Here is a 25,873-nt window from a genome sequence, read left to right on the forward strand (position 1 = left end):
TAATGCTGACAAGCACACCCTCTCCCATTATTTGTGCACTATGGATCTCCTGCTAATCAGTCACCTTTTTTGCTGCTGTGTAGACAGAGCCAGGCCTCACCTGTTTGTTTAGGCCAAGACGCCATGCCATGCAACGTTAGTGATCCCACTAGCTGCAACAGCCAGGCCCAGAAAATGCCTGACATGAGAGCCACCAGACGGCCCAGGCCAGGGTAGGCAGTGCCTGCTTCTGCTCTATCAGGTGCAGGGGATTTGGCTGAAGGCATGTATATTTCCTGGGCACAAACTTCCTGAGCTTCTGAAATGGGAGGCTCATCAATTTCAGACCAACCTCTTTTCAACCCTTCAACCCATCATAGCACGTTCAAGGTGTGCCTTTTACTTCCACCTGTACATCCCCCATTCCTTCAATTCTTTCATTCCCTAACCAGTGAGAGTTCCTGGGGGAAGTGTGATGAATAAACTGACATGCATGCTGAAAAAAAAAAAAGTCTACTAAAAATTTTTCTCTTACTAAGAGAAAATACCAAAACCAAAAAAAAGTTATAGAGGTTTAAATTACATTTAAAATTACTATTCCAAATGCTAATCAACCAACTTAATTTGGTTCCAGATTGGTCTGACCCTATTTGATCATACTGAAATTCTGAGCCTTATTTAGAGCAAACAGCAGCTCAGGGTTACCTCTCATAACTAAGGACCCATGTCAGTCTGAGTTGTTAAGCAAACCCATGAACCCTAAAACAAATAAGAGTATCATTTGTCAACCATTTACTACACATCAGCCTCTATAGTAGGCACTCATACACTCTTATCTTCATAATAAACATGTACAGTAAATACCATTTAATAGAGGAAGAAACTAAAGCTCCAAAAAGTGAAGTAGCTTTCTTGAGGTCCCACAACTAAGCAGAAGTATGGACACTGAGGAAAGAAACCAACCTAGTCTAACACCAAGGTCTGAATTCTTTGGACTATACTACAACGCCTCATGTTGCGTGTACTTACACGTTTATACCAGTGGTAACTGCAACAACAATAATAGTTAAAAGTTACTGCCTGTGACCCTACTGGGGTAGGTACTATTATCATCCCCATTTATCAACAAAGACTACAAGGCCCATACTCAAATGGCTATTAAGTGGTGGAGGACTGACTTAGAACCAGGAAAGATGGCTCCAGGGTCCATATACTTAGTCATTACCTAGTACTACCGTTAACGTCACAACACCATCAATATTTACAACGTCAGTGCTACTTATAAAGCAGCAACCATGAAACAAACATGCCATGTGTGCGCCGTGGCTAGTTATTTATAATTGACACCGTATTTACTCTGTTTACTGTACATCAACAAACCATGTGTCATCAGCAAATGACAATATCATCAGTCTCATTTTCTCAGTAAGCTTCTGGACTCCATCATTATGCCTGATTATAGATATAGAGACTACTTAACCAGGTATAGCTTTTCTGCTCCCCAATTCTGCTTCAGACCAGTATCAGACTTGGGATTTCAGGAGCCAAGCAAAATATAACAGTACTGAGAAAAGAAGCACCGGAAAGAGTGAGTCCCCAGCTCGAGTCCAGGGAAGCCATTACTGGCCTATCTCACAGAGGTCTTCGGGGAAGGGAAGGCACCCAGGAGTACTGGAGGGGAGTCACAGGGTGAAGGAAGCTCCCGGATGAACTTTGTAATATTTTCGACAAGCATGAATTTTCCTGAGCAGAATCCAGGAGCTTGGGGGTGGCGAACAGGAAGTACAGACATGGGTGCAGCCAAAGGTGTTAGCAGGTGGGGAGGGGTGAGGCCTGAGAACCATGCTTGCTTTCTCAGCAGGGAGGCTTATCGCCTGGGGCAAGATCTCAGCCCTGCTCACCAGATGCCTGGATATAAACTGATATAAACTCAATGCTGTTGGGGGGGCACACTAGGAGTGAGACTGGTCTTGCTGGCTTCATGGAAGCTGGGTAAGGCCTGTCTGTTTTGTTTTGTTTTGTTTTTTTGAGATGGAGTCTCGCTCTGTCGCCCAGACTGGAGTGCAGTGGCACGATCTCTGCTCACTGCAAGCTCTGCCTCCCGGGTTCACGCCATTCTCCTGCTTCAGCCCCCCAAGTAGCTGGGACTAAAGGCACCCACCACCACGCCCAGCTAATTTTTTTGTATTTTTAGTAGAGATGGGGTTTCACCGTGTCAGCCAAGATGGTCTCAATCTTCTGACTCGTGATCCGCCCGCCTCGGCCTCCCAAAGTGCTGGGATTACAGGTGTGAGCCACCGCGCCCAGCTGGGTAAGACCTGTCAGTGCTGGCTTTTCCCCACTTCCCTAGTGACCTGTGTGATGCAGCAGAGGCAATCATAATCCCCCTGGCAACATAATTCCATTAGCCTGAGAACCCCATAGTGGCCATGGCAGGCCCCACTCAAAAAGAGTCTGAGCTCAGACCCGCCTAACAATGTCCTCACTTGATGGATTTTCTCTACCAGACCTGGTAGCCAAAGACAAATGACATAAACCCTTGGGACCTCTATGGCCCTGCCCATCACCTGAGAAACCCAAGTACTCATCCTGGCCAATGTAGGGCAAGATTATATCCCCCTTCTACTACTGCAGCTAGTGCTTTCTTGAAAGGGCCACCTCCTGGCTGGAGACCAATCAACTCAAACTGATAAAAGAACAACCCTGCTCTAAAGAAGAAAACAACTAATTCCACTGCCTGCAATATCCTGGTTAACCAGAAGTACTGAGTCTGTTCACACAACAGCTTCACTGCTAGCATAACCAGTATTTGAGAAAGCCAGTGCACTAAACGAAGCTACAACCAAGGACTCCCATAGAGGTCGCTTCACTCCCCTGTCACCTCCACTGGAGCAGGTGCTGGTTATCCATGGCTAGGAGACCTGAACACAGATCACATCACAGGACTCTTTGCAGACAATCCCCAGCATCAGCCTGCAGGCCAGTAGCCCTGCTGGTTGGCTAGACTCACAGAGCAATAGCAATCACTGCAGTCTGGCTCTCAGAAATCCCCATCCCTAGGGGAAGAGGGAGAGCACCACATCAAGGGATTACCCCATGGGACAAAACAATCTAAACAGCAACTCTTGAGTTCCAAATCTTTCCACTGAAACAGTCTACCCAAATGAGAAGGAACCAGTTAAAGTAATTCTGGTAATATGACAAAACAAGGTTCTATAACACCCCCAAAAGATCACACTAGCTCTCCAGCAATGGATCGAACAAAGAAGAAATCTCTGAACCGCCAAATAAACAATTCAGAAGGTTGATTATTGGGCTACTCAAGCAGGCGCCAGAGAAAGGTGAAAACCAACTTAAAGAACTTTAAAAAACAATGCAGGATATTAATGAAAAGGTCTCCAGAGAAGCAGATATCATAAAGAAAAAACAATCACAACTTCTGAAAATGAAAGACATACTTAGAGAAATGCAAAATACACTGGAGAGTTTCAACAATGGAATCAAACAAGGGAAGGAAAAAAGATAAATGTAACAAAAACTGGTTTTGTGAAAAGATAAACGAAATTGATAGACCACTAGTGAGATTAATCAAGAAGAGAGAAGATCCAAATAAGCTCAATTAGAAATGAAATGGGAGATATTACAATTGATACCACAGAAATACAAAAGATCATTCAAGGCTACTATGAACATCTTTATGTGCACATACTAGAAAACCTAGAGGAAATGGATAAATACCTGGAAATATACAATATTTCCAGATTGAAACAGGAAGAAATAGAAACTCTGAGCAGACCAATAACAAGTAGTGAGGTTGAAACAGTAATTTAAAAACTGCTGACCAAAAAAAAGTCCAGGACCAAATGGATTCACAGTTGAATTCTATCAGATGTTCAAAGAAAGATTGGTACCAATCCTACTGAAAATACTCCAAAAAATAGAGAAAGAGGGAATTCTCCCTAAATAATTATATGAAGCCAGAATTATCATATACCAAAACCAGAAAAGGACATAACAAAAACTACAGACCAATATCCCTGATGAGCATAGCTGCAAAGAGCCTCAACAAAACACTAGCTAACCAAATCCAACAGGATACCAAAAAGATAATACACCATGATCAAATGAGTTTCATACCAGGGAGGCAGGTACATATGCAAGTCAATAAATGTGATACATCCACATAAAAAAAGAATAAAAACAAAAATCATATGATCAACTCAACAAATGCAGAAAAAAGCATTTGACAAAGTCCAGCATCCTTTATGATTAAAATCCTCAGCAAAATTGGCATAGAAGGGACATACCTTAAGGAAATAAAAGTCATCTGCAACAAACCGACAGCCAACACTCTACTGACCAGGGAAAAGTTTAAAGTATTCCCTCTGAGAACTGGAACAAGACAAGGATGCCCACTTTCACCACTTCTCTTTGACATAGTACTGGAAGACCTGGCCAGAGCAATCAGACAACAGACAGAAATAAAGGGCATCCAAATCAGTAAAGAGGAAGTAAAACTGTTGCTGTTCATTGATTATATGATCATATACATAGAAAACCCTAAAGACTCATCCAAAGAGTTCCTTACCTGATAAATAAATTCAGCAAAGTTTTGGAATACCAAATCAATGTACACAAATCAGTAGCATTCCTACACACCAACAGCGACCAAGCTGAGAATCAAATCAAGAACTCAACCCCTTTTACAATAGCTGCAAAAAAATAAAATAAAATACTTAGGAATATACCTAACCAAGGACATGAAAAACCTCTACAAGGAAAACTACAAAACACTGCTGAAAGAAGTCATAGGTAACACTAACAAATGGAAACACATCACATGCTCATGAATGAATAAAATCAATATTGTGAAAATGACCATACTGTCAAAAGCAATCTATAAATTCAGTGCAAGTTCCATCAAAATACCATCATTATTCTTCACAGAACTCGCAAAAGCAAACCTAAAATTCATATAAAACTCAAAAAGAGCCTGCATAGCCAAAGCAAGACTATGCAAAAAGAATAAATCCTGAGGCATCACACCACCTGGCTTCAAACTCTACTGTAAGGATATAGGCACAAAAACAGCATGCTACAAGTATAAAACCAGGCACCTAGACCAGTGGAACAGAATAGAGAGCCCAGAAATAAAGCCAAATACTTACAGCCAACTGATCTTTGACAAAGGAAACAAAAAGATAAAGTGAGGAAAGGACACCCTATTCAACAAATGATGCTGGGATAATTGGCAAGACACACACAGAAGAATGAAACTGGATCCTCATCTCTCACCTTATATAAATATCAACTCGATAGATCAAAGTCTTAAATCTAAGACCTGAAACCATTAAAAAAAAACTAGAAGATAACATCAGAAAAACTCTTCCAGACATTGGTTTAGGAAAACACTTCATGACTAAGAACCCAAAAGCAAATGCAACAAAAACAAAGATAAATAGATGGGACCTAACTAACCTAAAAAGCTTCTGCACAGCAAAAGAAATAATCAGCAGAGTAAACAGACAACACACAGAGTGGGAGGAAATCTTCATACACTATGCATCCAACAAAGGACTAATATCCAGAATCTACAAGGAACTCCAACAAATTAGCAAGAAAAATCAAATAATCCCATCAAAAAGTGGGCTAAGGACACGAATAGACAATTCTCAAAAGAAGATACACAAGTAGCAGAAAAACAAACAAAAAAAATGTTTAACATCACTAACTATCAGGGAAATGGAAATCAAAACCACAATGAGATACCCCTTTACTCCTGCAAGAATGGCCATAATTAAAAAATCAAAAAAAAAAAAAAAAGGTGTTGGCATGGATGTGGTAAAAAAGGAACACTTTTACACTGCTGGATGGAATGTAAATTAGTACAACTAAGGAAAACAGTAAGGAGATTCTTTAAAGAACTAAATGTAGAACTACCATTGATCCAGCAATCGCACTACTGGGTACCTACTCAGAGGAAAAGAAGTGATAATATGAAAAAGACACTTGGATACACATGTTTATAGCAGCACAATTTGCAATTGCAAAAATTGTGTTATATGTGGTATATGTTATACATAATATGGAATACTACTCAGCCATAAAAAGGAACAAAATAAAGTGGAGTTGGAGACCACTATTCTAAGTGAAGTAACTCAGGAATGGAAAGCCAAGCATTGTATGTTTTCACTTATAAGTGGGAGCTAAGCTATCAGGATGCAAAAGGCTTAAGAATGATATAGTGGACTCTGGAGACTGGCAGGTAAGGATGGGAAGAGGGTGAGGGATAAAAGACTACACACTGGGTACACTGTATACTGCTTGGGTGATGGATGCAACAAAATCTCAGAAATAACCACTGAAGAACTTCATGTTACCAAACAGCACCTCAGCAGGTCATGGTTTTTTTCCTGGTAAAGTGACCCAAACCTTCATTCCTGAAGGGTCTGGGCCATTTGTCGTCCTGCCCAGATTGGGCTGTTGTAGTTTCTCATTGACCTTAATCTCAGGGCATGGTAATACAATGAGACACCCCAAGGGATCTCCTGTATTCCATGCATACTCTTCCTTATCTCCATTGTGGAGTAGTAGACTGATTTTGTCTTGATAGTCTGGGTCAATCCCTAGCCAACACTATAACTCCCTTCTTATCCTGTTGACTTAAACGTAGGAGGAGCCCGAAGTGTTCAGGTGGTAATCTTAACTTCTAGTTTAATGGAATCATTGTGCCTCGTGGTGGCAGCATTTCTCCCTCTAGAACTGAGACTTCTAGACCAGCAGAACATAATGTCGTGGGAACAGAAAGAAAATTTTGCTAGTGGATCACTAGTGGTGATGGTGAGTGGTTCCACTTCCACTTCCACCCCTTGATTCCTGGACCTATGAATCTTGGCTATGGGAGAAACAGTACTATATAACGAATTCTGATTCAGAGCATACATGGTCTTCTGGAGAACTTTGTCGCAGCCCTGAAAAGTATTGTCACCTAGTTGGCATTGTAATTGTGATGACAGAAGGCCATTCCACCATTCTATCAATCCAGCTGCTTCAGGATGATAGGAAACATGGTAAGACCAGTGAATTCCATGAGCACAAGCCCACTGCCACACTTCTTTAGCTGTAAAGTGAGGGCCTTGGTCAGAGGCAATGCTGTGTGGATTACCGTGATGGTGGATAAGGCATTCTGTGTGTCCATGAATGGTAGTCTTGGCAGAAGCATTGTGTGCAGGATACGCAAACCCATATCCAGAGTAAGAGTCCATTCCAGTGAGAACAAACCTCTGCCCTTTCCATGATGGAAGTGGTTCAATATAATCACCCTGCCACCAGGTAGCTGGCTGATCACCCCCAGGAATGATGCCATATCGCGGGCTCAGTGTCGGTCTCTGCTGCTGGCAAATTGGACACTCAGCAGTGGCCATAGCCAGGTCAGCCTTGCTGAGTGGAAATCCATGTTTCTGAGCCCATGCATAACCTCCATCCCTGCCACCATGGCCACTTTGTTCATGGGCCCACTGGGTGATGACAGGGATGGCTGGGGAAAGAGGCTGAGTGGTATCCACAGAATGAGTCATCTTATTCAGTTGAATATTAAAATCCTCCTCTGCCAAGGTCACCCGTTGGTGAGCACTTACATGGGATACAAATATCTTCATAGTTCTTGACCATTCAGAGAGGTCCATCCACATACCTCTTCCCCAAATTTTGTCACAATTTTCCAGTCATGCTTCTTCCAAGTCACTGACCATCCAGCCAAACCATTGGCTATAGCCCATGAATCAGTATATAGCTGCATATCTGGCCATTTTTCCTCCCATGTAAAGTGCACAACCAGGTGCACTGCTCGAAGTCCCGCCCACTGGGAAGATTTCCCTTCACCGCTGTCCTTCAGCAATGTCCTAGAAAGGGGCTGTAGTGCTGCAGCTGTCCACTTTTAGGTGGTGCCTGCATATCATGCAGAACCATCTATGAACCAGGCCCTAGTCTTCTCTTCCTCTGTCAACTGATCATAGGGAACTCCCCATGAAGCCACTGGTGCAGGCTGGGGGAGAAAAGACAGGGTGGCAAGAGTGAGCCACTTCTGCCTTTGAGCCATTTTCTCATGTAACTTAATTGTGCCTTCAGGACCTGCTTGAGCCCAATCATGTATATACCACTTCCATTTGATGAGGGAATGCTGCTGTGCACAACCTACTCTATGGCTAGATGGGTCAGAAAGCACCCACTTCATGATAGGCAGTTCAGGTCGCATAGTGAATTGACGACCCATAGTCAAAGGTTCAGTTTCCACCAAAGCCCAGTAACAGGCTAAGAGCTCTCTCTCAAAAGGAGAGTAGTTATCTGCAGAAGATGGCAGAGCCTTGATCCAAAATCCTAGCAGCCTCTGCTATGATTCACCTATGAGGGCCTCCCAGAGGCTCCAAACATCATCTCTATCTGCCACTGAACCTCAAGCACCATTGGATCTGCTGGGTCATATGGCCCAAGTGGCAGAGCAGCTTGCACAGCAGCCTGGACCTGTTGCAGAACCTTCTTCTGTTCTGGACCCCTCTCAAAACTGGCAGCCTTTTGAGTCACCTGATAAATGGGTCAGAATAACACAACCAAATGCAGAATGTGTTGCCTCCAAAATCCAAATAGGCCCACAGGGCATTGTGCCTCTTTCTTAGTTGTAGAAGGGGCCAAATGCAGCAATTTATCCTTCACCTTAGAAGCAATATCTCAATAGGCCCCACACCACTGGACCCCTAAAAATTTTACTGAGGTAGAAGTTCCCTGAATTTTATTTCCCATCCTCTGGCATACAAATGTTTCACCAAGTCCAGTATGTTTGCTACTTCTTGCTCACTGGATCCAATCAGCACACTGGTCCGGCATAATGGACCAGTGTGATACCTTGTGGAAGTGAAAGTGATCAAAGTCTCTTCAAACAAGATTATGACATAAAGCCAGAGAGTTGATATATCCCTGAGGTAGGACAGCAAAGGTATATTGCTGGCCTTGCTAGCTGAAGGCAAATTGCTTCTGGTGGGCCTTATGGACAGGAATGGAGAAAAAGCCATTTGCCAAATCAATGACTGCATACCAGGTGTCAGGAGATGTGTTAATTTGCTCAAGCAATGAAACCACTTATGGTACAGCAGCTGCAATTGGAGTCACCACTTGGTTAAGTTTATAACAATCCACTGTCATTCTCCGAGATCCTTCTGTCCTCTGCACAGGCCAAATAGGAGAGTTAAACACAGATGTGATGGGAATCACCACCCTTGAGACTTTCAAGTCTTTGATGGTGGCACTAATCTTCGCAATCCCTCCAGGGATGCGATATTGTTTTTGATTTACTATTTTTCTAGGTGGGGCATCTCTAAGGGCTTCCATCTGGCCTTTCCCATCATAATAACCCTCACCCTATAAGTCAGGGAGCCAGTGTGGAGGTTCTGCTAGCTGCTAAGTATGTCTATGCCAATTATGCATTCTGGCACTGGGAAATGACCACACGATGAATCCAGGGACCCACTGGACCCACTGTAAGTCAGACCTGAGCTAAAACTCTATTAATTACCTGATCTCCATAAGCCTCTACTTCAACTGGAGGACCACAATGACATTTTGGGTCCCTTGGTATCAATGTCAGCTCAGAGCCAGTGTCCAGTGGTCCCCAAAATGTCTGATCATTTCCCTTTCTTCAATGCAGTTACCCTGGTAATAGGCTGGGGGTCTCCTTGGGGAAGGATGGGAGAAATATTAACAGTATAAACAGTCACTAGCATAGTGGGGTCCTTTTCAAGGGGACCCAGCCTCCCCTTCATTCAAGGGGTCCTGGGCCTATAAATTTTGTAGTTGAGTGACTGCAGTTCCCACTGTTAGATCTGACATACACAGAGGAGCAATTAAAGGACTCTTCAGAGATGCAGTTGTTGCCGTCAAAAATCTATTTCGCAAAGCGTTTGTCAAGGGTATATCTTCTGAACCCTCCCAGCTGGGATGGGTAGGTCTAAAGTGACCAATCCACTCCAGCATCCAATCTCCCTAAGCCTTTGGATCCCTTCCTCTACATCAAACTGAGAGAGATCAAGCATTTCTAGCTTGCTCACAGTGGGCCATTTTTTATCCATATTTCAGCTAACCAAGCAAATAAACTATTAGAACCATTAAAACCTTTTTAACTCCCAGAGCTGCAACATTAAAAGCAGAATCTCTATTTAGTGGGTTCAAATCAATAAATCCAGCCTGATCCAACTCTGTGTTCCTTCCACCATTATCTCACACTCTTCATATCCATTCCCATGCCTGTTCTCCAGATTTCTGCTTATATAAATTAGAAAACTAAAGCAGTCCTTTTCTAGTGTAGCACACCTCCTCATGGGTCACTCTGAACCTCACCTCTAGGGGTCCACTGGGACTTCAGTCTAGGTATAGGTCTAGACTAAACAGGGGTGTTGGGGGTGGCTCTTGAGGAGAATCAACATTATTTTGCCTGGCAACTGCCTCAGAGGAGGCCATCACTGTTGCCTCAGGCAGCGCATGGTTTATCTCCTGAGACAAAGGTGGAAAGGTTGATGGCAGCATGGGTTGGGGAGGGGATGTTGCCACTACTGGGGATGAAGAAGCTGTTTCTTCTGGCAAAAAAGGTTCATCAGAGTTTACAAACTCAGCATCCCCAGCTTCATCAGTTCCCCCACACATCCCCAGTCTAAGTTGCAGGGTCCCATTCTTTTCCAATCAATGCCCTCACTTTAACAGTAGACACCTGGAAAGGCTGTGCATGCACCTTTCGCTGCAGGTCAGCCACACGATAAGAGCTTGTGTCTATTTTTCACAGTTTCAGCTCTTTCTCTATAGGAGATAAGACTCTCACTCAGGGCAATCGAGCAGGGGTGAGGCTCAGTACTGCTTCTAAAGCTGGGAGTTATAATCCCTGAGCTCATCATTTTTCTTTCATCACTTTGTCCAGTGAACGTAGGAGCAAGCAACCAGTTTTATTATGTTCCTTGGCTCTCCACATATGGTCAAAAGTATTATGTTTAGAGTCACTAAACTCCTTGCCTCTCACAAGCAGTGAATCAGGAGTATCAAATGCATTTATTTTGCATAACTCTCTAAACAGTTCATGCCAAGGACTATTGGTGTTCTCCATACTTTTAGAAATAGAGTCCTTAGGCCGGGCACGGTGGCTCACACCTGTAATCCCAGCAGTTTGGGAGGCCAAGGCGGGCAGATCACAGAGGTCAGGAGATCAAGACCGTCTTGGCTAACATGGTGAAACTCCGTCTCTACTAAAAATACAAAAAATTAGCCAGGCATGGTGGCGGGTGCCTGTAGTCCCAGCTACTCGGGAGGCTGAGGCAGGAGAATGGCGTGAACCCAGGAGGCAGAGCTTGCAGTGAGCAGAGATTGCGCCACTGCACTCCAGCCTGGGTGACAGAGTGAGACTCCATCTCAAAAAAAAAAAAAAAAAAAAAAAAGATACAGAATCCTTAGCATTTTTTGGTCTAATCAAATTAAGCAGTCAATTCCAGAAACCCCAAAATCAATAAAAGAACTCCATCCTTAATATTCTGTTCCTCTAGAACCACTCCTGGTACCAAAATCTGTATTAGTCAGGGTTCTCTAGAGGGATAGAACTAATAGGATAGATAGATATATATAAAGGGGGGTCTACTAAGGAGTATTAACTCACATGATCACAAGGTCCCATAATAGGCCATCTGGAAGCTGAGGAGCAAGGAAGCCAGTCCAATTCCCAAAGCTGAAGAACTTGGAGTCTGATGTTTAAGGGTAGGAAGCATCCAGCATGGAGAAAGATAGAGGCTGGGAGGTTAAGCCACTCTAGTCTTTTCACGTTCTTCTGTCTGCTTTTTATTCTGGCTCTGCTGGCAGTTGATTAGATGGTGCCCATCCAGAATAAAGGTGGGTCTGCCTTTCCCAGTCCACTGAGTCAAATGTTAATCTCCTTTGACAATACCCTCACAGACACACCCAGGATCAGTACTTTGTATCTTTCAATCCAATCAAGTTGACACTCAGTATTAACCATCACAGTGTTTCATTCAGAAGCTATATTCTCCAAACTTCAGTTTCTCCTCTGTCAAATAGGATCTTCAGCTATGACTCTTACTTCAAAGGGTACACAGGTACAAGAGATCCCCAGCCCATGAGTCTGGCAACATGTTTTGGTCAACCTTAACATTATATTTTTCTAAAATCCTTAAGTTAGTAAATATTGTTTCCCATCTAACACAGCTCTAAGTGAAAAAAGTTGCAATTTAAGGAGAGTCCTTATTTTCTGACCAAAGAGACTACAATTTAAAAGGGAAAACAAGACAAACCATTTGCTTGGCCCACTATAAGTGCCAGGCATTATGCAAGGTTTTTAAGGAGACACAGAGACAAGTGACACCTGACTAAAGTGTAGCAGTGGGGTTCCCAGCACTGGAACTCATGAAAGGTTAGAATAAATGCCTAGAGACAGATTCCTAGCTGATAGGAAGAGTCAGAGGAGGAGATCACACTTGCTCAGGGAGTGAGGCTGGGCAGCTACATGGTTCCACTGCCTCTGAGACAAAGCCAGGAGGTGACTGTAGCTGACAGGTGGAAGAGGCAGTTGGTGAAATATTTTCTGCATGGGTTTGAGCCCCAGCTTAATCCTAATACCTGTGAGTCTTTGTGAAGCTCATAAAACATCTCTGTACACCTGTTTTCTCAGTTCTACAACGGAGATAGTAATCATACCTACATGCCTCACAGTATCAGTAGAAAGAGTGCACGAGATAATTACAAAAAGTGCTTAGAACAGTTCTTGGTACATAGTGTGCACTTAATAAATGATAGCCTTCATTTCTATTACATGTACCGATCCGAAATGATATCTAAGATATATTAAGTTAAAGAAAAAAGTCAATATAAAACTATATATATATATATATAGAATGCAATCATCTGTGGGGGGAAAATACATAAATCTATATATGATTATCTGTCTGTATATGTTTATAACATATATGGAAGAATACACCAGAAACTGGTTAATCGTGGTTGTTTCTATAGAAAGGAACTGGAGACCTAGAAGACAGGGATGCTTTTCATAACATAGCCTACCTTTAAAACTGTTTACTATTGGCCAGGCAAGGTGGCTTATGCCTGTAATCCCAACATTTTGGGAGGCCAAGGTGGGTGGATCACGAGGTCAGGAGTTCGAGACCAGCCTGGCCAACATGGTTAAACACCATCTCTACTAAAAATACAAAAATTGGCTAGGTGGTGGTGGGTGCCTGTAATCCCAGCTACTCATGAGGCTGAGGCAGGAGAATCACTTGAACCCGGGAAGCAGAGGTTGCAGTGAGCCGAGATAGTGCCATTGCACTCCAGCCTGGGTGACAGAGCAAGACTCCATCTAAAAACAACAACAACAACAACAAAAACCGTTTACTATTTATATGCTTTACCTGTTTCTAAATGTCATTAAAATTAATCTCTTTTTAAAAAAAAGAAAACAATGAGCTAGGTTGATAGCGGTAGAAATGGTAAGGAATGGTTATAAGACACTATAGTTGGACTTAAAAGATCTAGTACCTAACAACAGACGTGAGGAAAAAAAAAAAAAAAAAACGGATCCAAGATCCTAGGCTTAGTTTACTGAGAAAATACTTATGCTTTTATTGTAAATAGGTAAAATAAGAGAAAGTAAGGGTTGGGAGAATTGAGAGAAGAAATATTTGGATATATGGAGTTTCATATGCCATGAAGACACTGAGGTAGGAGAGTTGAACAGAATTTCTAGCTGGAAATCAAGTGAGATGTGGTGGTTAGACACAAGCATTTCAGCAATTGTGGTACAGAAGTGATGGCTGAAACGAAGAGAATTCCAAGAGATGGAGAATAGAAAGAAGTGATATGTGAATTAACCCTGAGAAAATGTTTACATTTTTTGAGAGCTTTTAGCAAATGGGGTGATTTTAGTGGTATAATTTGAACAAAAGTATATTGTACTCATGTCTCTATTTTCATCAGACACATTTGAATTAAAATAATAACTGTTCCATTTGTTTACTATTTACTGTTTCTGCCAATAAGCAGCGTGCAACGGTGAAAAGAACATCAGTGTTTGAATCCTTGCTCCACCATCCATTAGGTGCATAATCTTAGGCAATAACTTCTCTGAGCCTCAGTCAATGTGAATTATTATACCTTTTCCAGAGGGTTGTTGTGGAAATTATATGAACAAGTGCACGTGAAAGGGCCAAGAAAAGTGCATCACACGTGGAAGACGTAAAATAAATTTTACATGAAAATGAATTGTATAGGCTGATTACATATATTTATACTTATATATGATAAGGACCAGCCAACGCTTACCTAAAAATTCAGCTCTCAGGTAGTCCTTTGATTTTCAGTTCGGGGCCAGACAAAGCAAATCCTCCCATACCCCAAACGCACCTCATGTGGCATCAAACAAAAAAGCAAATGTCCAGGTTTAAGGATCAGGATTTTTAAAACCGTTTTTTTCAAATGAGGGCTTAAAAACCTTAGACTTTTCTCTTCCCAGAAATTGAGCAACATTATTAATTGATGACTATTTCTGTTTAAATTAAATTTCAAATGCAGAGTCATTAGCTATTTTATCTCCTTAATGTCACACTTGATAGATGCAGCCAACCTTTTTTTTTTTAATTTTACTTTAAGTCAGTCAAATTTTTAGAAGAAGACGTACATATCTTTAAAGGGTCATTTCCTAAAAAGCTTTTGAGATCATTTCACATCACAAAATGATCACGTAAAGCTGAACATTTCATTATTTTTTCTTTTTTAATTTAAAAATATTTTCTATCATTCTCAGTATTCAAACAAAGATTTCATTCTTACAAGTCTTAAGATCTCTGTGGAAGGTTAGTATAACAACCAGAAAACCTTCTGTTTTAAGAAAAAAATGTATGTTTAGTCATTTTGGATTATAATAATGGAACTTTCTTCTCTGAAACACATCAAAAATATTTCACGAGTCATAATGGTATTGTGGTTACGTTGAAGAAAAAGGAAGTCCTTATCTTTTAGAGACCCATACTGAAATGTCTGTGGATGAAATAATGTGATAACTGGGATTACTTTATAATACTAAGGGGGCCAGGAGCGGCAGCTCACATCTATAATCCCTACACTTTGGGAGGCCGAGGTGGGAATATTGCTTGAGCCCAGGAGTTTGAGACCATCCTGTGCAACACAGGGAGACTCTGTCTCTACAAAAAAGAAACAAATTAGCTGGGTATGGTGGTGTGAACCTGTAGTCCTAGCTACTTGGGAGGCTGAGGCAGGAGGATCGCCTGAGTCCAGGAGGTGAAGCCTGCAGTGAGCCACGACCACGCCACTGCACTTCAGCCTGGGTGACAGAGTATACCCTATCTCAAAAAATATATATATAAAATAAAATAAAATAACAAAACAAAATAATAAGGGATGGCACAGTGGATAGAGACTAAACAAAATTAGCCATGAATTGATCATGTTGAAGCCAGGTGATGGATACATGAAATTTCATTTTGCAAGTATCTGTATTTAACTATTTGTTTGAAATTCACCAAAAGTTTAACAACATTCACATAGAAACTGCTTATTTGCTACTTAAAGAATACAAAAGTATAATGTACACTGATGCACATATATTGTTAGAATGTACTCATGAGTGATAACCTGCAGATTGGAGACTCCATAGACAGACTCATGGCTCCTTAGAAAGAATGATTGTGGGTGGAGGAGACCCAAGGAGAAAAAGCAGAGTCCAGGCTTAGACCGCAGCTTCTCGCTTACCTGTGCAGTCTAATTTTGAGTGGCCTCTTTGTAGTTAAGAGACAGGAGCTCCCATTCTCTGTCTACCAACCCAAAAGCCTTGTGTGTACTCCTTGCCATGGCTCAGCTCCAAACATACTTCTACACCGATAACAAGAAATATGCCATAGATGATGTTTCCTTCTCAGTCCCTGCCACCTCTGAATTTGCTGACCTTAGTAATATCATCAATAAATTACTAAAGGACAAAAATGAGTTCCACAAACATATGGAGTTGTATTTCCTTCTTAAGGGCCAGTTTCTGCGAATGTCCTCAATCAAACACACGGAACTGGAGAATATGCCATCAGAGGCAGTTGTGAAGATAGAATATGTGAAGTACACAGCACCCCAGCCAGAGCAATGCATGTTCCATGATGACTGGATCATTTCAGTTAAAGGGGCAGAGGAATGGATCTTGACTGGTTCTTATGATAAGACCTCTCAAATCCGGTCCTTGGAAGGGAAGTCAATAATGACAATTGTGGGACATATGGATGTTGTAAAAGATGTGGCCTGGGCAAAAAAAAAAAAAAGACAGTTTGTCTTGCTTATGTTTGAGTGCCTCTATGGATCCAACTATTCTCTTATGGGAGTGGAACAGAGAGAAACAAAGTGAAAGCCCGACCATGCTCCCGAGGTCATGCTGGAAGTGCAGAGTCTATAGCTGTTGATAACTCAGGAACTACATTTTGCAGTGGCTCCAGGGATAAGATGCTAAAGATCTGGTTTACAGTCCCTACAGAAGATGAAATGGAGGAATCCACAAATTGACAGAGAACACAGAGCAGTTAGGACTCCCATAGTGACCCGCTCTGGTCACAAGGAAGCAATTTCCTCAGTTCTGTGGTCAGATGCTAAAGAAATCTGCAGTGCATCTTGGGACCATACAATTAGAGTGTAGAATGTTGAGTCTGACAGTCTGAAGTCAAACTCTGACAGGAAATAAAGTGCTTAATTGTATTTCCCATTCTCCAACTTTGTAAGTGGTTAGCATCTGGAAGCACAGATAGGCATACCAGACTGTGGGATCCCTGAACTAAAGACCATTCTTTGATGTCACTGTCCCTAACTTCACATACAGGTTGGGTGACATTAGTAAAATGGTCTCCTACCCATGAACAGCAGCTGATTTCAGGATCTTTAGATAACATTGTCAAGTTGTGGGATACAAGAAGTTGTATGATCTGGCTGCTCATGAAGACAAAGTTCAGAGTGTAGACTGGATAGGGACACAGGGCTATTTTCAGTGGACAAGCAGACAATAAGTTGTATTCCTACAGATACTCACCTACCACTTTCCACGTGGGGACATGAAAGTGAATGATAAATTGATCATATTCTTTATACAAATGAAATTGGTAGAAAATCATGAAATTACATTGATGCAGGTGCAGAAAGCAACCGTTTGAAGTTTATATAATGTTTTCACTCTTCATAACAGCTAACATTTAACTATCTTTTTCTTATTTTGTATTTATAACACAATAGTTTGTGTTTATAAAATGAAAAGAATGATTGTGACTAGCTTGTTAATCACATGTATAGCTACTATGATGTACTCTTATAGTTTATAGTTAATAAATTTACACATCTAAAATATATCTTTCTCTGGCCATTTGTCCCAATTGCATATGAAGAATATAGGGTAATAACAAAATTTACAGAAAAAGTACTAAGTATCTGATGCCTACCACTTTTTAGTATATGTGTATATTTATATACTTACAATTTTTATTTTTAAGTGTAGATTTTGAATAAGAACACATCTTTATAATGGGGTCTATGAAGCTATTTGAAATAATTGTGGATCTATATTTACAGATACAGACAAATACATTCATGATATGTTTTAAATGTTAAAGTAGCTAACAAAACCACCTTAGGTGATGATTTCATTCTTATGTTATTATATTTGTCTATATATACTTAGAAAACAATGTGGAAAGATAAACACTAGTAATTTTACAGTGGTAAAGACGTTTATATCTGCTTTATAGTATGTGTTTTATTGGTTTTTCTTCCTTCTTTATATTTTCTGTATTGCTTTTACCCAATGAACATTAAATAAATATATATTTTTAAAAGAATTTTAATCTTTTAACCTTTTTAAAGATTAAAAGAGAAGGAATAACAATATTATATCAGTATATGGGAATTTAGTGCATGATAAAAGTAATATATCAGTGGACAAGAGAGAAATTGTTCAAATCAATTTCTCCAATTAACTATTTGGCAAAAACCTCAAATGAATCAAAATTTTAAATACAGGGGGCCGGGCGCGGTGGCTCAAGCCTGTATCCCAGCACTTTGGGAGGCCGAGACGGGCAGATCACGAGGTCAGGAGATCGAGACCATCCTGGCTAACACGGTGAAACACCGTCTCTACTAAAAAAAAAATACAAAAAACTAGCCGGGCGAGGTGGCGGGCGCCTATGGTCCCAGCTACTCGGGAGGCTGAGGCAGGAGAATGGCGTAAACCCGGAAGGCGGAGCTTGCAGTGAGCCGAGATCCGGCCACTGCACTCCAGCCCGGGCGACAGAGCGAGACTCCGTCTCAAAAAAAAAAAAAAAATACAGGAACCATAAAGATAGCTGAGAGGAATTATTTTTAAGCAAACTACCAAAGACAGAAACAACCATAAAAGAAAAACAAAAGATTTCAACATACATAGCTTTACAACATCCATATGACAAAATACTTCACTAATAAATGGGACATTTGGGATTTATTTTGAATTTGAATTTTTGAAAATATATAACAAAGGGGCCTTATAAATCTGTATTAAAGAGGCCAGCCATGGTGGCTGACACCTGTAATCCCAGCACTTTGGGAGGCCGAGGTGGGCAGATTGCCTGAGCTCAGGAGTTCAAGACCAGCTTGAGCAACACAGTGAGACCATGAGAATCGCTTGAACCTGGGAGGCAGAGAATGCAGTGAGGAAGATGATGCCACTTCACTCCAACCTGGGTGACAGAGTGAGACTCTGTCTCAAAAAAAAAAACAAAAAAAAAATTGCCATTAAAGATAAATAGCCAAAAGAAAAACAGATAAAGAAGATGAATTAGAAATGCCCACATCACCAATAAACACATGAAATAAACATATATATTTGACCTTACTAGAAAATAAATTGATTTTGATTTGTTTCTTAAATAATATTGAAATCTAGCACCTAAGACAAGCACTCTGATAAAATAATGGTGGCAGTGTACAACTGGTACAATGTTTATGAAAAGCAACTTAGAAGCACATACTAAATGACTAAAAAAAGTACATATCCTATGAATCAGCTATTTAACTTTTAAATATTTGTATAAGAAAACAAAGACGTACAGTAAAATTTAGTTAAAAGGATCCTCATCAAAAAAATAGAAAAAAAATGGAGTCAGATTTAACTATCCAACAATAAGTAATAGATTATAAGTGATGGTAAGTGTATATAACAGAATTTTAAAAGAGCCACTAAACATGGTTTATAGAAACCTGTTTACTGCAGGTAAGAGCATCACAAAATATTAAATGTGAAAGAGTTGTTAAGTTGTATATTTAAATACTTATAAATGTGTATGCATTTAAAAAATTAGAATGCATACACTGAATTTTTTTTTCATTTTAATAGTGGTTATCCTGCTCAATGAAATAAAAGAGGACACAAACAAATGGAAGAACATTCCATGCTTCTGGATAGGAAGAATCAATATTGTGAAAATGGCCATATTGCCCACGGTAATTTATAGATTCAATGCCATCCCTATCAAGCTACCAATGACTTTCTTCACAGAATTGGAAAAAACTACTTTCAAGCTCATATGGAAACAAAAAAGAGCCCACATTGCCAAGACAATCCTAAGCAAAAAGAACAAAGCTGGAGGCATCATGCTACCTGACTTCAAACTATACTACAAGGCTACAGTAACCAAAACAGCATGGTACTGGTACCAAAACATAGACCAATGGAACAGAACAGAGCCCTCAGAAATAATACCACACATCTACAACGATCTGATCTTTGACAAACCTGACAAAAACAAGAAATGGGGAAAGGATTCCCTATTTAATAAATGGTGCTGGGAAAATTGGCTAGCCATATGTAGAAAGCGGAAACTGGATCCCTTCCTTATACCTTATACAAAAATTAATTCAAGATGGATTAAAGACTTAAATGTTAGATCTAAAACCATAAAAACCCTAGAAGAAAACCTAGGTAATACCATTCAGGACATAGGCATGGGCAAGGACTTCATGACTAAAATGCCAAAAGCAATGGCAACAAAAGCAAAATTGACAAATGGGATCTAATTAAACTAAAGAGCTTCTGCACAGCAAAAGAAACTACCATCAGAGTGAACAGGCAACCTACAGAATGGGAGAACATTTCTGCAATCTACTCATCTGACAGAGGGCTAATATCCAGAATCTACAAAGAACTCAAACAAATTTACAAGAAAAAAACAAACAACCCCATCAAAAAGTGGGCAAAGGATATGAACAGACACTTCTCAAAAGAAGACATTTATGCAGCCAACAGACACATGAAAAGATGCTCATCATCACTGGTCATCAGAGAAATGCAAATCAAAACCACAATGAGATACCATCTCACACCAGTTGGAATGGCAATCATTAAAAAGTCAGGAAACAACAGGTGCTGGAGAGGATGTGGAGAAATAACAACACTTTTACACTGTTGGTGGGATTGTAAACTAGTTCAACCATTGTGGAAGACAGTGTGGCAATTCCTCAAGGATCTAGAACTAGAAATACCATTTGACCCAGCCATTCCATACTGGATTATTAATCATGCTGCTATAAAGGATTATTTATACCCAAAGGATTATTAATAATGCTGCTATAAAGACACATGCACACGTATGTTTATTGCAGCACTATTCACAATAGCAAAGACTTGGAATCAACCCAAATGTCCATCAGTGACAGACTGGATTAAGAAAATGTGGCACATGTACACCATGGAATACTATGCAGCCATAAAAAAGGATGTGAGTTCATGTCCTTTGTAGGGACATGGATGAAGCTAGAAACCATCATTCTGAGCAAACTATCGCAAGGACAGAAAACCAAACACCGCATGTTCTCACTCATAGGTGGGAATTGAACAATGAGAACCCTTGGACACAGGGTGGGAAATATCACATACCCAGGCCTGTCATGAGGTGGGGGGAGCGGGAAGGGATAGCATTAGGAGATATACCTAATGTAAATGATGAGTTAACAGGTGCAGCACACCAACGTGGCACATGTATACATATGTAACAAACCTGCACGTTGTGCACATGTACCCTAGAACTTAAAGTATAATTTTAAAAAAAGGGAAAAAATAAAAAATAAAAATAAATAAATAAATAAAACTGTTGGGGCATTAGCCACATGAACAGCTGTCAAAAAAAAAAAATAGTGGTTATCTCTGGAAGTGATGCTTCCAAACTTCTTCTTACTTATCTATGTATTTTAAGGTTGGCATACAGAGACTATCTAAAAAAAAAAAAAAAAAAAAAAAAAAAAAAGGAAGAAACTGCTTCAAAACTTACACCAGTGAGAAATTCCACAGAAAAGCTCAGAGCATTCCTAACAAGGGTCCCTTTATCTATGCACTTAACGTATCATATGGAAATTAATTAGTTTTCTGCCTCACTAAATGTGGCCTCCCACAAAATAAGAACTATAGTCTCACTCTCAATTTCTTTTTTTATTCTTAACGCCTATTATACTGTGTGGCATAATAGCAGGCTGAGGGCTGGGCACAGTGGTTCATGCCTGTAATCGCAGCACTTTGGGAGGAAGAGGCAGGCGGATCATTTGAGATCGGGAGTTCAAGACCAGCCTGACCAACATGGAGAAACCTCGTCTCTACTAGAAGTACAAAATTAGCCAGGCGTGGTGGCGTATGCCTGTAATCCCAGCTACTTGGGAGACTGAGGCAGGAGAATCGCTTGAACCCAGGAGGCAGAGGTTGCGGTGAGCCGAGATCATGTCATTGTATTCCAGCCTGGGCAACAAGAGCAAAACTCCATCTCAAAAAAAAAAATAATAATAATAGCAGGCTGAAGGAGTAACTTTTCACAGACAACCCAAAAGTCTCTCTAAGAAAACAAATGTTTAGATTCTGCACAGAAAACCCAGAGAGTCACCTATGAAATAGCCAAGACTAGCCACAGAATCTCTCACTAAATACAAATTTCATTTAACCAACTCAGATAAAAAATCCTGGTATTTTCCTGCACCTCCCCCTTCTCTCTCCCAATCCATTTACAAATCCAACTGAAGAAATCCTGTTGTTTTGACATTTAAAATGTGTTCTCACAACCATTCTCACCATTTCACTGCCACCATGCTGGTCCAAGCCAGAAGTCATCTCTTGCCCATAGACCAGCAATAGTCCCCTGGTTGGTCTCCAGGCTTCCACTCTCCTGCACTTCAGCCTTCACACAACAGAGTGACCTTGAAAAAGGCAAATCTAATCATGCTACTCTAAGCTCAAAGCCCCCAATAACTTCCCATCACATAGAGAATAAAAGGCAAAGTGCTACCTATGGCTCACAGCCCTTCATGATCTGCCCTAGACTTTGAACTCCTCTCCTTCCCTCTGTTCACAGGTCTCTAGCCACACTGGCCTGCTGACTATTCCTGAAACTTGTCAAGCTCATTCCTGCCTCAGGGCCTCTCTCTTCCCCACTCCTGTGTTTTTCCTCTTTGCTGGAAATGCACTTCTCCTTAAAAGTGACCTTTTCAAACAGGTCTTTTTGTTTAAGTCACCTCATCAAAATACCTATCTTGAACCACTTTTTTAAAAATAGCAATGCTTTCCAACCAGCCTTCACTGTCTCTTCCTTTAACCTGCTCAATTTTTCTTCAATGCGTCACCTGCCATAACATTATTTATGAATTTGGTATGTGTCTATCTCCTCCACTAGAATATCCATTAGGGAAAGGACTTTGTTTTCTTTACCACTCGATTTCAGGTACTTAGAATAGTGCCTGCCACATCAGAGGTACGAAATAAATATGAGATAATTAACTAGGTGAATAAATAAATAAATGAATGATATCACCAATATATGTTTCAAGTTCTTATACAAACACAATATTTGGCCCACTGTCTACTATAAACCATAGACTATTTCCTGATGCCAACACCAAAAAGGGATGTTACAATAAAGCAGGTAGGATAACAGTCTCACATTACCAAATAACGATACTGATCTGATGTTGACGATTATTTCTTTACTTTTTTTTTTTTTTTTTTTTTTTTTTTGAGACAGGGTGTCACTCTGTTGCCCAGGTTGGAGTACAGATCACGGCTCACTGCAGCCTCAGCCTCCTGGGCTCAAGCAATCCTCCCACCTCAGCCTCCCTAGTAGCTAGGACCACAGGTGCATGCCACCACACCCAGTTAATTTTTAAATTTTTTATAGAGACAGGGTCTCGCCAGATTGCCCAGACTGGTCTTAAACTCCACCTATCTCTGCCTCCCAAAGTGCTGGGATTACAGGCATGAGCCACTGTGCCCAGCCTGATGATTATTTTCAATAGGCCTTGTGTTTCTTAAGCCCCAAAAGCCTTCTCATTTCTCATCCCACTGCCATACGAGACCCATATCCACCTGACTGAAACCTCAAGGTTTTTCCAAGAATTTATGAAGAGATTTAAGAAATCTCTTCAAATTGTTCCTATGAGGAAGTTATTTCATACTATGAGCAAATTCATTTTCATTAAGTATCTGTAGTAACCAAGCATTGTTTCTTAGCTCTGTAATATGGTACAATAATCTGACTTACTGACTTACTGACTTACTCTTTATTTCGCATTGGCTTAATATTTATTTATTTATTTGTTTGTTTGTTTATTTATTTATTTATTTTGGTAGAGATAGAATCTCTAGGCCATGCTGGTCTTGAACTCTTGGCCTCAAGAAATTTTCCCACCTCGGCCTCATAGACTCTTTCTGTGTTGGCCACACTGGTCTTGAACTACTGGACTCAACAGATCCTCCCACCTTGGCCTCCCAATGCTCTGGAATAACCGGCTTGAGCCAACATACCAGCACCCATTGGCTTAATTATTTCAGTAAAATGAGGCAAGGAGGAACCCTACAAAATAAACAGAGGCATTCTCAAAGCAGATATAAGTGAAGACTCAGAGTGTACTGTGGTCAACTGTGTTCTGTATCACAAGCAGTTTGTCAACTAAAAATAAAGTACTGAAGTTTGGGAATGATTTACTATAAAAATACATTGGACTATGGTCAATGTCATTTACAACATTCACCTCCTTTCTGATACACATCTCAGGAAAAAACAAAAAACAAAAAAACAAAAAAAAACGACTAAGTACCAGGTCAGAAATTTTGCATAACTCCAGGTGACCACCTTGTCATGGAAATAAACTTAGAATGGTGCTCCTGAAAGTCAACCACAGTGCTTCAAAAACACATGATTTTTCAAAAAACCAAAGTAAGCATACCACATAGTATAGATACCAGGCTATGGCGTTGACCTGGGTTAGAATTCCATTTCTTTCCATTTAGTTGCTGTATGATATTGGTCACCTTCCTAATTTCTCTGTGTTCCATTATTCCATATTATCCATAAAATTCAGATATGAACACTTACTATATAGAGTTGTTATGAGGATTGGACAATGTATGCATCCCACAAGTAGATCAATTACAAGCACATCTTGTCCCATGTAAAGGCAACACGTGGGAACGCTGTGCAAGAGGGAACAGCAAAAGCAGTTGGAGGATGGAAGTCAGTTTGCAAACCTATGCGCAGAGGCAGCCAAACAGGAAAACGTCCCCCACAAGTAGTCTGTAAATTGGAGACTCCATTGAGATACACACACACACACACACACACACACACACACACACACACACACGCCCTGAGAGGAAACAGCACCTTTGTTCATCACCAAGTTAGCCTTAAAAATTATTTACCCGTTATTAGCCACACTAGCACTGACAAACCCAACTTTACTCTTGTAGGTCATTCTCCACAGCGTCTGTGCTGCATCAATCCCAAATCTGACTCCCTGACGCTTAAAAGCGAAAATAAAAAACCGAGACATTACTCAATAGAGTTAACCCTTACTTAGCAAAACGCTGTTGTCCCCTGTAGCGTGCAGATAGTAAAGACAGTAATTCCCGACCTTATGCTTGTCAGTGACAGCATGCCCTTTGTATACATGCTTCAGTCGAGAACGACTGCAGTAAATAAACTGCTAGTAGCAACACTGTTCCTCTATCTAAACTTCCGCTTTCCAGAGTTACTGATGTCCCAACATGGGTCCGTCGCTCAGTCTCCGTCAAGCCCGTACCCCATAGCCTGGGCATTTCCCCCCTCAGATCACAAGATGCAAAGGGGAAGTTACTGCCAAACCGACAAGAATGGCCCAGAGCTGGGGGCTGCCAGGCGGTTCCTGGGCCCCTCTCAGCACCCAGAGGAAGTCGGGCGCAGGCTCGCTACGGGTCGGCCGCATGCCGTACCTGGATCAGGCCCTGCTGGAACAAGGCGCTGTGCACGCAGCCTGGGACCGCGCCGGGCAGCTCCAGCGAGCCGTTCCCATTGCAGATGCTCCAGTTTCCCCGCAAGCTGTAGCTAAGCGCCGCGGCGGTGGTGCCTGTACCGCACAGCGCGAGCAGCAGGATCAAGTGGAGGCGCATCTTGGGAGCTCGCGCCACAGAGATGTGGAAGGATCGAAAGGCAGCGGGGCAAGAGACCGGCGGGGGAACCCACTCACCCACTCGGAAGGAGCAGAGGCTTTAGGTCCCCGCCCCGGCCCCGCCCCCAGGTCAGCTGAGCACCCTACAGGCGCCGCCGCGGGCTGCAGGAGAACAAGGAGCCTGCGCCAGCCCCCGCTGGAAGTCCGGCGTCGCGGCTGCGGTAGTTTCAGCCCCCGAGAATAGCTACAGGCTGGGGGACATTGCGGTCTGAGCCCTCCTTCAGTGCTCCTTCCCGCCGCCTCAGTACATAAAACTGGAGGCAAGAACCTTGCACGCTAACTGGGACATAAAGATCCCTGGACGCGAAGTGGCACAAAGCCTTGGGAG

The 25,873-nt window shown here is 41.3% G+C and overlaps 1 protein-coding gene and 1 pseudogene across 3 annotated transcripts in view; one reads left to right on the plus strand and one right to left on the minus strand.

Moving 5' to 3' along the window:
* MANBA (mannosidase beta) overlaps positions 1-25,621 on the minus strand; it is a 142,725-nt gene extending 117,104 nt beyond the window's left edge. The window contains exon 1 of one of the 3 annotated variants that reach the window (XM_010363321.2): positions 25,310-25,621. In XM_010363321.2, coding sequence (XP_010361623.2) covers positions 25,310-25,486 — 177 coding nt within the window. In that variant the 5' untranslated portion in view covers positions 25,487-25,621. Of the gene's footprint in view, positions 1-24,914; positions 24,933-25,309 lie in introns of those variants that run through there. The other 2 variants (XM_030914984.1, XM_030914980.1) reach the window with 2 other exon arrangements.
* Positions 15,881-17,118, plus strand: LOC115894739 (annotated as a pseudogene).
* Positions 25,622-25,873: the final 252 nt, after the last annotated feature.

The sequence above is a fragment of the Rhinopithecus roxellana genome, chromosome 2, assembly GCF_007565055.1.
Source record: "Rhinopithecus roxellana isolate Shanxi Qingling chromosome 2, ASM756505v1, whole genome shotgun sequence".
In the NCBI taxonomy this organism is placed as follows: Eukaryota; Metazoa; Chordata; class Mammalia; order Primates; family Cercopithecidae; genus Rhinopithecus; species Rhinopithecus roxellana.